Raw genomic sequence first — 12,539 nt, 5'->3', positions numbered from 1 at the left:
CGCCTTCACAGAAGTGTGCATAATGTGCCTGCTTGAAAATCACTCACAGTAATATTTGTCTTTAAAATGTTTTCCAAATATGTCACAAACTTGGCATAAATTTAAAGATCCAAATTTCTGTAAGCCTCTTGAGCCTATACACTGTCAGAAAAAAAGCAAAAGCTAAAGAGGTACATATTGGTACCAAAAGTGTATATACAGAATTATTATCTAAATGGTAAATATTAGAACATTTTTGAAGGGTACCGTCCCAGTGACAGAGTTTACCCATCTAACCTCAAAATCACTAGTTCAGTGGGAAACTGCTTTATGATGCATGTAAAAGGAAAGAGATGAGAACCTAATAAGAGGTAGCACTTTATTTTACAGCCCCGCTTCGGATGGACTATATACTTATTATAATTACAATAACTGGGTAATTACTAGATACTAGTCCTGAACCTAACCTTAACCCATGAGGTTACATTATATTACTCAGTAGTTTCTTGGTACACTGTAATTAAAATTGAAAGTGCACGTACTGTAAAATAAAGTGCAACCAAACACAGGAGTTTTTCTCACCTCTGTCAGAATGCTTTGAGGAAGGAAAACGGATGTCAGCTAGATACAAATGAGGACACTAATCGTAAAAATGAACAGAGGAAAATGGACAACACTAAACATTGATCCTAAAAATTTAGATAACTGGAAAACCAATTTCTACACACTCTTCTATAACGAAAACAACAAAGTATGCACCACTTTGAATATGCACGAACCATGAAATAAATTGCGAATTTAGATCAGCTGTTCTCAAATTCATCTCTTCAGGACAAGCATATTTCCCAGCATCTGAGAGCAATGTTTCATTACCATTATTTGACTCTAATTATTAATATGGGATATGTGTAAACCTGCGTAAAATACAAGAACAACTTCATCCACTTTTTTATAGTGACAGAAATTTACTGAACAAATGCCAAATTGGCTTCTTACCAAAACGTCACACATCAGATGATGCATCCCCTCAGAGGATTGTAATTGATTAACAAATCAGCCGAAATTTTCCTCTGCTTCATCGATTTCAAAGAAAAAAGCCTTCATATAGTGTTTGGCATGAGAGTCTCCAAATCAAAATGCCTGACAGCAGTTCTGAAGGAAAAACCTCATCAAATCAATATAAACTACTGTTACAATTGGCTACAAACACACAGATCTCCTCACTATATGCATCACTGAACTGATGAGAACCCGATCCAGACTCAACAAACATAACGTGCCATAAACGGACAAAAAAGATTGTGCCATTACTGAACTTAAACATCAAACCACCAGAATCATTTTGATATGAAATCTACCTGCAACATGCAAGTGTGGCTATAAGATATGTGAATTCTTGCTGTTTGAATATGTGGGCAATATTTATTAATTAAATTGCATTCTTTGAAAATATTGGAAATGTAACCTTGCCAATTCCAATAAGGCAAGCATGCTAATAAGGCTGTTTTTGACCCGAAAGCAGTTGAAAGAGAGAGCCAGAAAGATATAGAGAGAGTTTGAGAGAATAAGATCTGTCTACATCTTCACTAAAGATCAGATTTTCTTCTGGGCCCTGAGGGGTCAACAACTTCAGATGAACCAAATGATATGCAAATTTCATTAAACAGCGCCACAAATTGGCTTGTGTGCGCTGTGCGGCCCTTCTCATCTGAGAGAGAGATTTGTCCAGAATTTCTCATCTAGAATCTCATTTACACCAACATCACGGCAGGTCCGCGAATGTTGTGTTGTGTTTAAAGATTTAGAGAAAAAGTAAAAAAAAAAAAAAAACATGTTTAAAGAACAAAGTGGAAAACAATTTGAAATGCAAGGCATTCATAACAGTCTTATCTTGCTCTCTTCATGTCTTTTTGTCTCTGTTTCTGTGAGAGGGGGGGGATCAAAAGCAAAAAATCACTTTTCATGTGCTAATGTTATCTGCCTCCTTGAGGAGAATTCAAATTAATGATTGTATCATTATTGGTTTGATAAACTGTGTTTAATGAAAGAACTATATCAAGGATGTGAATCAAAAATAAGAAAGACATTGTAGAGTATTCCTCTTACTTTCCATAACCATGAGAGGCTTTGAAATGCAGATATTGCCTGACGCCATGAGATAAGGTCAAATCTATCTCTGAGTGTGCAGGGCTGCCCTAAACATCACACAATATTCAAAAGGGCAGTTCAATATTTGGTTCAAAGGGCCTTAAAAATGTAAGTTTAGACAATAAGGACCATTAAAAAAAAAAACACTTAATAAATGTATTCTCTAATCTTTGATTGTTTATAATTCAAAAGATAATATTTTTTTCTCCAAAACTAATTCATTTGTACTCATGTATTATAATAATCTTCATGTATTATTTAATAATAGGGTCAGGTATGGGTGTGATGAAAGTAGCGAGGGAGTTAATGGGCTTTTAATGATAATAAAATAAAACAAACCAGACAACAAAAACTACGAGGGGGAAAACAAGACAGACTTGACTTGAACAACTAGACTTGGGTTAACTTGACTTGTCAGAACCACACAGCAGGGAAACACACGGTGTACATACGACGACGAAGCAGCACAGGACTGAAAACACATAAATAGGGAGAGCAAACAAAGCAGGTAATGAGGGAGGACAGGTGGGGCAAATAATCAATAATCAGGTAACAAGAAGGGCGGGGCAAGACAAATAATCAATAATCAGGTAACAAAAAGGGTGGGGCAAGACAAATTGACAGGAGAGCACATGGCAAACACATGACAAGCCATGTGCTCACACCAAACATGACTAGAACACAAGCACATGGCCAGTAAAACAAATCACAAGCCATGTGCTCACACAAAACGAGACATGAACACTCAGCTAATGAGAACACTCATAAGCCACGTGTTCACACAAAACATGACAACATGAAAGCACACAGCTAGTGTAAAACACAAGCTGTGTGCTACACAGTAAGAGACAAAACATGTCATGAAAGCACGTGGCCGATGTAAACACGACAGAAGAGCGTACGGTCTGAGCGAACTCGAACCCGCACGCTCACACGACAAGACAGAGCGCACGAGAATGAGCAAAAGCTCATCCTGTATGCTCACGACAGAATACAAACACGCGTAGCATGAATGTCCGAATCCCCACACAGAACCGAAACCAATCTAGACTGACGTGCCGGGATCCAAACACCACGCCCCGCACATGTAACAAGGCATACAGACAAGAGAGCGCACGGCTCGAGAATGCTCGAAGCCGCACGCCCACACAAAGACATGACAAAACAGGAGTGTCAGAGCTCTGTCACAAAACCAAAAAATAAACTAAACAGAAGTGACAGAACCCATGACAAATACAGTGGCCTCATAAATAATTTCGACACCAAAATCACACTTAAAAATGTCTGAATGACTTTGCAATAGATATAAAATAACAACGAAAGTGTCAACAACTGCTTTTCTCTTCACTAACTTCACTTTTTTTCATAATTTTTGCTCAATGCATTTTAATCAACTGGGGTTTTGGTGATTTACATTAGTGGATGTATGAAGTCAGTTCTTCTGAAGTTCACACATACCCCTTTTCCACCAGAAGGGTTCACGTTCTGGAGCCATAGCCTGTTCTCGGCCAGGCTGGAGTCTGTCGCGAACTGTTTTAGTTTTTTCCGTAGATTTGAGGAATGAACACTGACATAATGCTGCTCTGTGTTGTTTACCTGGCTTTTGTAACATGTATAGTCTCTGTTTTGGTATCGTTTTCATTTTTTCCCTGATTCTTCCAGCCAAGCTCAAAGATTCCTGTACCCCTGCTGGTTCCGCCCAGCTCGAAGTCTCCTGTGTCTCCAGAGTACTGACCCAGCCTTCCTCTACCGCCCCCTCTTCCAAGTTCAGCCAGCTCCTCTACCCTGCTTTCGCTGGTTCCCTTCAGCCCCTCGGCTCCTCATCTGACACCACTCTATTGTGTGGATTTGCCTTGGGTCTTTTGGTCTCCAGCTCCACCCAGTCAAGAGCATCCCCTTTTCTTCGTCTCCAGCCGTCGATCCATTCGCTCCACCTCGGCCCGTCGACCTGTCGGCTCTGCATTGGTTCCTCCCTCTCTCGGCTCCACCTGGGACCATCGTCCTTAGTCCCCTGGGATCTTGGCTCCACCTCAGATGCTCATCACTGCAGCTCCACCTCAGTCTCCAGGACCATCGGTTTCGCCCGGTCTTGATGGCTCTTCGTCTGCGCCCTGGGCTCCACATCCATCAGCCTCGTCTCTGTCAGTCGTCCCCTGCAGTCATCAGCCAGGTCCCACCATGGCTCCTTCCTCCCTCGACTCCGCCATGGGCCATCTTTCTGGCTATGGTCTGGGTCCCCACTTGGCTCCTGGTGCTCCTGGCTCCTCCTAGTCATTGCCACCCTGGTCTCTCCCTCTGTCATCTCCCCAGGTTTTCTGTTCTCTGCCTGCTCTGCGTCTTCCTCCAGAGTCCTCCTTCCGCTTTGCTGTTCACAGTACCGGGAATGATTCTAGCGAACCAGCAGCTCGCATAAATTTTCCGGTACTCTCATCTGTCCTTTTTGGATATATATTTAAAACAGAACTCATTGATTCACTCTCTCAAGCTGGGTCTCTTTAGTGTGCACATAAAGAACAATGTAGTGGAATGTTATTAGATTGCTCTCAACAATGCGCTAGCATTTCGCTAGCCTGTTAACCTGCCATTCGTACTTGCTGTCTTTTTTATCTTGCGCGCTCACACCTTTTACAAATCCATCAAAACTGTGGTGAGTTGGATCAGTCAACAAACACGGTGAGTCATGTCATCTTCTCCTGTTATTGTCACTTGACATCGCCTGACATCAAAAGCAAATTTAAAAGTGCTGGCTAATGCTAATCGTAAATTCTCAAAGATTATTATTCACATCAGCACTAATTATGTCCGACTTCACCATTCAGAGATCACTAAAATTACATTATATAACATTAAAGAGGTGTGTGATCTCACAAGTACGATGTCAGACACTGTATTATGCTCTGGCCCCCTCCCTGTACACCGGAGTGATGAGATACTTAGCAGCCTGTCCCCAATTAATGGCTGGCTGTCAAAGTGGTGTCCGCAGAATAATATAGGGTTCATGGACAATTGGAAAAGTTTTTGGGGCAGACCTGACCTGTTAAAAAGAGATGGTATTCATCTCTCCTGGGGTCTTAAGAGTTGAACCTTGAATAACTGGGGCCCAAGTCAGGAAGCGGACAGACTGGCTAAACAGCCCGTCTGCTAGCTGTCTCACATTTGTCTAACTTTTGTTAAATCTGTGGTGAGTGTACCTCGAGCCTTCTAAGGGGGTCCGGGGGCATGCCCCCCCGTAAGAAAATATTGTGCATTTTAATGTTAAATTCATCAATCTGGTGCACTTTGAGAGTTCAAAATTAAAAGTGCCAACCCATATTCAGTGTACAAAGAAAAATTCAAACCTCTTTTAGTTGTGTCTGTCTACATTACACTACTACATAATAATAGTTATAATATTAATCCCATGACAGTAATAGCCATATATTGTAAAACAAATGCACTGAAAAATAAAGGACGGTCATTAAAGTGGTAATGTTTGCACTTAGGTTTTATTACGCATTTAGGAGAGTATTGTAAGAAGCTGCTTACATTTAACCTTACTTTCGAAAAATAAATAAATACAATCTTGATTTTTCATGAAAAATTATGTTAGAATTGTCGGCCTAAAATACCATGGTATCAGCTTGTTTTCTTCAATGGTATAATTAATACAATTACAATTAATTTGGTTTGTTATGATTAATTTGTGTTCATAATCAGTAAAAAAAATCTTCTAACAAGAATAAACACATATGAACAATTAAATTATTATTGTATTATTAATTATTTTTATATCTTGAAACTACCCAAGCAGTGTTTCCGCTCAGATGTGATGGCGGAATGAATACATTACCAAAATGTGTTTGCAGAATATATTTAAATTATCCATCAAATTGTCATTTTCTCCTTACTGTCTTGTGAGTTAACAATAATGCCTGACCAGTAAATTACTTGGTGAACAAAGAAAACATTTTGGCATTTGGGATTTGAATTAGTTAATGCCTAAAAATGTAAAAGTTTTACCTTATAAATAGAATATAGTTTAATTAATTTTAAAATTCGTCGCCAGAGTGAATGGGAACATGATTTATTGAAAATATTTGAAAATATATAAGTGTTTCTTAAGTCAATACTTTTTAATGGCTTGTCAACTTTCCATTCCTCCGCTGCATGATTCTAGTAAGCGCTGGATTCTAGGCACCACCGGATTATTGTCAGCGCCAAACACATTTTTGAGCTCGTGATTGCTGATTCTTCTCAGCGCTGGATTCTAGTCAGTGCTAGAGCGCTGGTCTATGACTGGAAAAATAATAGTCGTTGCAAAAGTAACGATAGGCTACATGTCACATTAAACTGGAAGATTTTAGAATGTTAGGCATTCTAAACTTTTGAATAAGAAATAATATCAAGAATCACAAGCGCATCGGTGAGAACACTCACAGCATATACACATAACCCAAACTTGACTGCACATCATATTTTTGACATTATTGATACTGCTTTCAATCGTAATGCAATAGAAATGACAAAACACAAAACACAAAAAAACATGCCTAGTGCCTACCTACAACACTGACGGTGGACTTGCGGTCAGGAGTAGAGCGGGTGCGGACGAATGTTTTTGTTTTGTTTTGTTTTTGAGCACAGCTGACGTATTCTTTCACGTGCACCATAGACGCGCGTGCACACAATATGAAATCACACTCTGCGCATATATGTTTTACAACATAATTTAACAAAAACATAGTCCTAACACTTTTTAAATAGCCCACTTAAAGTGTTTATTACAACTACTAAATGCTTAAAATGAATAAAAGTAAATGAACAAAAATTTGCGTTACATATTTAAACTCGTGAACGCCCCCCATTAACACCTGAACGCCCCCCTTTCAAAAATCTTGCTTCCAACGCCCCCCGTTGTTCTCTGAAGGCCCCCGTTGAGAACCACTAATATAGATGAACAAATGATGACCCGTTATCAGTTTGTAGCAGTAAACGAAAGGGTGCCATATCGACCACAAGTTCAATATGGAGTACCTCAAGGCTCAGTACTAGGACCATTGCTTTTCAACCTGTACATGCTACCCTTGAGAGATATCATTAGGAAGCATGGCGTTAGCTTTTACTGTTATGCTGATGATACGCAGCTCTATATATCCTTTCGACCCTATGAAACTTACCAATTCTCAAAATTAACAGAATGCATTCTGAATTTCTGAAATTCTCAATTCTGAAAAAAACAGAGATTCTGATTATTGGACCAAAAAACCCCACACGTAGTAACCTAGAATACTGTCTAACACTTGATAGCTGCTCTCTCTGAAGTCTTCGTCGTCGGTTAGGAACCTGGGTGTGCTCTTTGATACCAATCTTTCATTTGAAAGCCACATTTCTAGCATTTGTAAAACCGCATTCTTCCATCTTAAAAATATATCTAAATTACGTCATATGCTCTCAATGAAAAATGCAGAACAGCTAGTTCATGTGTTCATGACCTCAACTAGATTGAGCTAGATTATTGAAATGCTCTACTGGGTGGTTGCCCTGCATGCTTAATAAACAAACTCCAGCTGGTCCATAACACCTGATGTACTCTATGCTAATATTAGTCTCTCTGTTTATCCTGAGGTTTACTGTAGTCAGCCGGACCCGGGCCATATCCAGATCAGATGAAATACCTGCGCCTAGACATGACCACAACGCAGCCCTGTAGTGTCAGCAGAGACTCTGTCAACTAAACAAAAGTTATTTGTTTTTCACGACAAACAGTTTTTTCCTCTCTATCAAAATGTTATCAAAATGATCACCGTTGACCATCACCATTTTCACAGATTCACGTTTTTCAAAAACTTGAAACCTACCAAAGTTTGCGTTCTCTGGCTACCAAAACGCTGTTGTCGTGTAAATGAACGGCCAGAATGTATTAAAAGTTTCTGTTTTCAGTTGAAAACAGTGTCATTTAAGCGGCCCACATAAGTCAATAACTAATGATTTTTACAACCGAAATGAATCAATCAAAAACTTACTTAAGCTGGACAATGACTTTCTTCTAGAACTGATGTACAGCCAAAACAATCTTTGTTGCATTTATTTCCTATTATCACTGTGAAGCTGCTTTGAAACAATCTGTATTGTAAAAAGAGCTATTTAAATGAAGGTGACTTGACTTGACTTGACTTAAAATGTCACTTGCTTTGATAAATCAATGAAATTCATCTATTTTTTTAAGTGTGTCTTTAGTGTCCAAGTACTTTTGGGGGGCACTGTATGTATATGGGTAGAAAGTCAATAGAAAGTCAGGGTTTCTGAAAATAACTGCTGTGTCCTGAGTGACTATTATGACACCACAGGATGCCAACGTCTCCAAAAATCAGTGAGCTCTGTCATTAAATTCTTCATTCATTCATGCCATGTGACATCTGCACTATCTGTCATGTGTATTAGGGCAAAACGTGTCTGATCTGACAGTCTGCCACAGCAAACATTACTACAATCACAAAAAGATGTGGAAAAAAAAAAGAGCACAGAAATTAAGAGACAAAGCAGTCTGTGAGTGATTTGTTGTTTCTCTGAAGAGCAGTTTTGCTATATTTTTTAGTAGTACTCATTCACTGACACTAGTCCTGTGCCAAGGTCTGTTACCATTGTCAAAAATACCACCTTTCTTCTGTGGCCAGGTAAGTGTCCTGTATAATTCATCTTTGTAAAAAAGGTCTAAAGGTTGTTCAGGTCTAAAGTCAGACTGGATGAGTCATGTCTGAAGCCAAATTAATTACGCAGTAAAATATGTGAAGTTGTGCTATATTGTGATCATATTCAAGGCTAAAAAGGGTCTGAAAGCAATCGTCGTATCAATTAACTATTTTCTCAATATAAAACATTTATATTTAACTTAAACATTGTTGTACTGAGCAAATGTATGATGGTTCAGACATTTATGATGATTATTTTCAGTACACTAACCAAATACTGGTACAAGAATATTATTAAATAAATAAATATGACTAATTTTAATAAACACTGGTGGCTGTTATTTTATTTCTGTTGCTATCTTTTAAAAAAGCAATAAGCTACTTGATGTCGAGCATGATTGAACCACGCTTCACGCTCATCAACACCCTTTAAAGACCCCATAAACGTCCGTCCGAAAACATTTTCATTTGCTGGGATGGCATATTTTCTACTGAACAGGATGTTTGGGCTGGACAAATCAAAGGTCTTGTCCTAAAATAAGGTTATTATTATTAATTTAATTGGGTTGGGACACAAATATGGGTAGAAAAAGTGGAAAAGAAGTGTGCATAATTGTAATGAATGTACTTCAAATCTTAAAAGAATAATAATAAAAAAAACTGTACTTGCAGATAATATTAATTAAATAAAATGCCACTTAAGTGCACTTAAAGAGAGTACAAAGTGTTGCAGTGTATAGAATGTATACTTTTTTCACAAGGGTGTAGAAGGCCTCAAAGCTAACAGCGATGCTTTCATGTCATCTTTAATCATGGTAAAATCATTGTAAAGAACAACCTGCAATGGCTTATTGTCATTGCTTTTAAAGGAATAGTTCATTAAAAAATGAAAATTCTGTCATCATTTACTCAACCTCATATCATTCCAAAACCTGTATGAAATTCTATATTTTGAGTAATGCAATCAAACAGGTGACCATTGACTATAGACAAATAATAATAATATTTTTTGGTGAACTATCCCTTTAAATACTTAGAATCATGATGTAACAAGTATCTAAGCCAATAAGTTGGTAGTGTGTGTTTAATGGTGTACAGATGCAGTGGTCTGCAGTCTGTGGAGCTCTTACCAGCTGTCAGCGCGAGTCTAAGAGGTGGGCGGAGCACAGCTCATCTGGATGAGATAGTGGGAGGGGCAGTAGAGTTTGGGGAGGGGCCAGATAAAACGTCCTCCTCAGGAACCGACTCTATTGTGGACAGTAGTTGATAATATTCATCCTCTCCATCCAGGAGCTTGATTTGCCTGAGAAATGAGAGAGAACGTGATAAGAGTCGCAGACACATGAAGTCAAACAGCGTACGCTGTAAAAAATATGCTTTATGTAATATCTAAATTAACTGGATCTATCAAGTCAAAATGATTCATTAATATAACTGAATTAACTTAACTGTAAGGTTACAAGAACAAAAGTCATTGATAAGGAGATAAGGTAGTTTCTGGAGCTAAGTTATGGCTCCAACATTGACATTTTTTAAATCATTGTCAAGTTTTTACAGTAAAATGTATTAATTATATACTGGTGGAAATGGTGGACAATTTTCAGCCCTGCCTTGTATCACATAAGAAAGAGGGTATATTTTAGGTGCTATACTGTACTGGTTGTTATTTCCTTTAAAAACACATCCGAGGTTGGTTGCACTTAGGCTGTGCTTTTATGGGGTTGATAAGAAAATTGTGTTTTTGTTTAATGAAGCTGTTTTAGAATATATTGTTAGGCGTGGTATAACTGAATGGTCTGGGAATCATACTGTGAAGTTGATACACTGATACAGAGCTCCACATTGTAAATTAAATGAGTTTAAGTATTAATTTATTGGTGTATCAGTACATATATGAATAGTAATTCAACTTGACTGAATGTTTTTTTTTTTTTTATATATTTTTTTTATTGTGTCCTCAGTAGTTCAATGAAATGATTATATGGTGAGGAAAATTAAGTGCAACACTTGAGCATAATCTCTCAACCAATATGAGATCATAAAAAACTGTATGCATAATAATTATAGAAGAATTGGCAAAATACTGTTAAAATTAGTTTTTAAAAACATTCTAAAAATAGCAAGACATGTCAAATTTCCTAATTACATTCTAAACTAAATTGGCTGCATGTCTCGTTTCCATTACAAGATACTTTAATGACCTTTCAACTGTTACTCTCTTTCTCTATCTCTCTTTTTCATGTCAGTCAGTTGCATTTGTTTCTGAAACACCTAAAAATTACAGACGCTAAAATTAATAAAACATATTGCTATTTGTTATTCCATTAACTACTCTTTAACTGTGAAAAAATACTAAAGTAACAAACTAAGAACAAGAAAGGTTTTTCGCAGGGGTTAAGAATATGAAATAAATAAAAGAAAACGCGAGAAACGGTTAATCCTTTAATAAAGAGCGCTGATATACAGCCTGCTCGAGGTATTAGAGGAACCAGGCTTAACTTCACAGACTGTGAGGTCACATATCTCACAATTAATACATGCATTCTTATACCACGTCTTCTCTCCTCCCAAAAATAATACACATAAAAAGGCTTCTTAAATAGCTCGCATTTTCAGCTGCAAATTTGCATGAGAAGCAAACAGAGCTGTGGTCTTCTCGGCTCCCCTCCTGAGCTGGTGGGGTGTTTAGATACGAAGAAGGAAAGCTGTTATTTACCCCAGTTTTCTGGGTTTCCTCTTGCTCCCCTGATAATCCAGACTTCTCTGCAGAGAGGACACAGAACCAGCGCACGCAAACACACGCAGACAAACACACACACACACACGCGCTCGGAGTTAGAAAAGCTTCAGAAAAGACAAGCGCGAAAGCAAGGAACATGCGCGAGAGAATCATTAATTTTTAATTCAAAGTGATTTTGTGTTGAATGTGTGCAGATGCTGATAATATCAGAAGTCACAGCATAATTTTTCTTGATCAAAGCGCGTGGGGCTGAGGCTGATGAGGCAGGCATCTTGCTCGGCTTTGATAAACCACATCAATTATTCACCGTGAAGGGAGACATCCTCACATGAAAGCAACAGATAAAGCGCCAAAGCACATGGTGGAGACAACAGAACGGCAGAGCGGCGTGGGGGTGGGGGCTCGGGGGTCTGGCACAGGTAGCTTTAATTGTATTATCATCTGGAAACAAAGTTAGACAAAGGCTTCCATGAAAGGCTTTGAACTCACGTTGAGATGGTTGTAATAAAGACTGTCTTCCGGGCTGTTCAGGAGCTTGGGCTGCTGTCCTCTACGCCGAGGGGATCGGTGATGCAGCTTCACCGTTGGACCTGCGGGACATACACACACACACAAACACGGGACGGATCAGTGACACGTCTCCCATTGTGTCGCCCTGAAGGAATTGTATAAGCAGAGCAGCACAAATAAAGCTGACAGCTGCAACATAAATACATCACATGCACATGCTTAACAATAGTACAAGGCGAGATTTTTACATTTTGGAAGAAAATGTGAGTGGTGTCCATGCAAAAGTTGTCATTGCAATTCTGAGGCTGCTGTTATGGGGTTGCAAAAATGATCTGACTGATAATTAGGCCTTGTTTACAGCTGGTATTAAGATGCGTTTTGGTCGATCGGATCACAAGTAGACGAGGGAGACACATTCCCGTTTACACCTGGTGTTTTAATCCGTCTCTTTTGTCCACTTTCAACCACTTCTGTCCTGATTTCTTCGAGGGGAG

The 12,539-nt window shown here is 38.6% G+C and overlaps 1 protein-coding gene across 1 annotated transcript in view; it reads right to left on the bottom strand.

Annotated features, from left to right (window-relative positions):
* The window catches only part of myo3b (myosin IIIB), a 136,727-nt gene that overhangs the window by 8,021 nt on the left and 116,167 nt on the right, over positions 1-12,539 (bottom strand). The window contains exons 26-28 of the mRNA XM_079880261.1: positions 12,025-12,125; positions 11,512-11,558; positions 9,926-10,098 (exon numbers count right to left, since the gene is read on the bottom strand). Coding sequence (XP_079736387.1) covers positions 9,966-10,098; positions 11,512-11,558; positions 12,025-12,125 — 281 coding nt within the window. The 3' untranslated portion in view covers positions 9,926-9,965. The remainder of the gene's footprint in view (positions 1-9,925; positions 10,099-11,511; positions 11,559-12,024; positions 12,126-12,539) is intronic.

Source organism: Squalius cephalus (assembly GCF_949319135.1).
Source record: "Squalius cephalus genome assembly, chromosome: 9".
NCBI classification, from domain to species: Eukaryota; Metazoa; Chordata; class Actinopteri; order Cypriniformes; family Leuciscidae; genus Squalius; species Squalius cephalus.
Note: the sequence above shows the minus strand (reverse complement) of the source record. Positions and strands in the feature narration are given on the sequence as shown.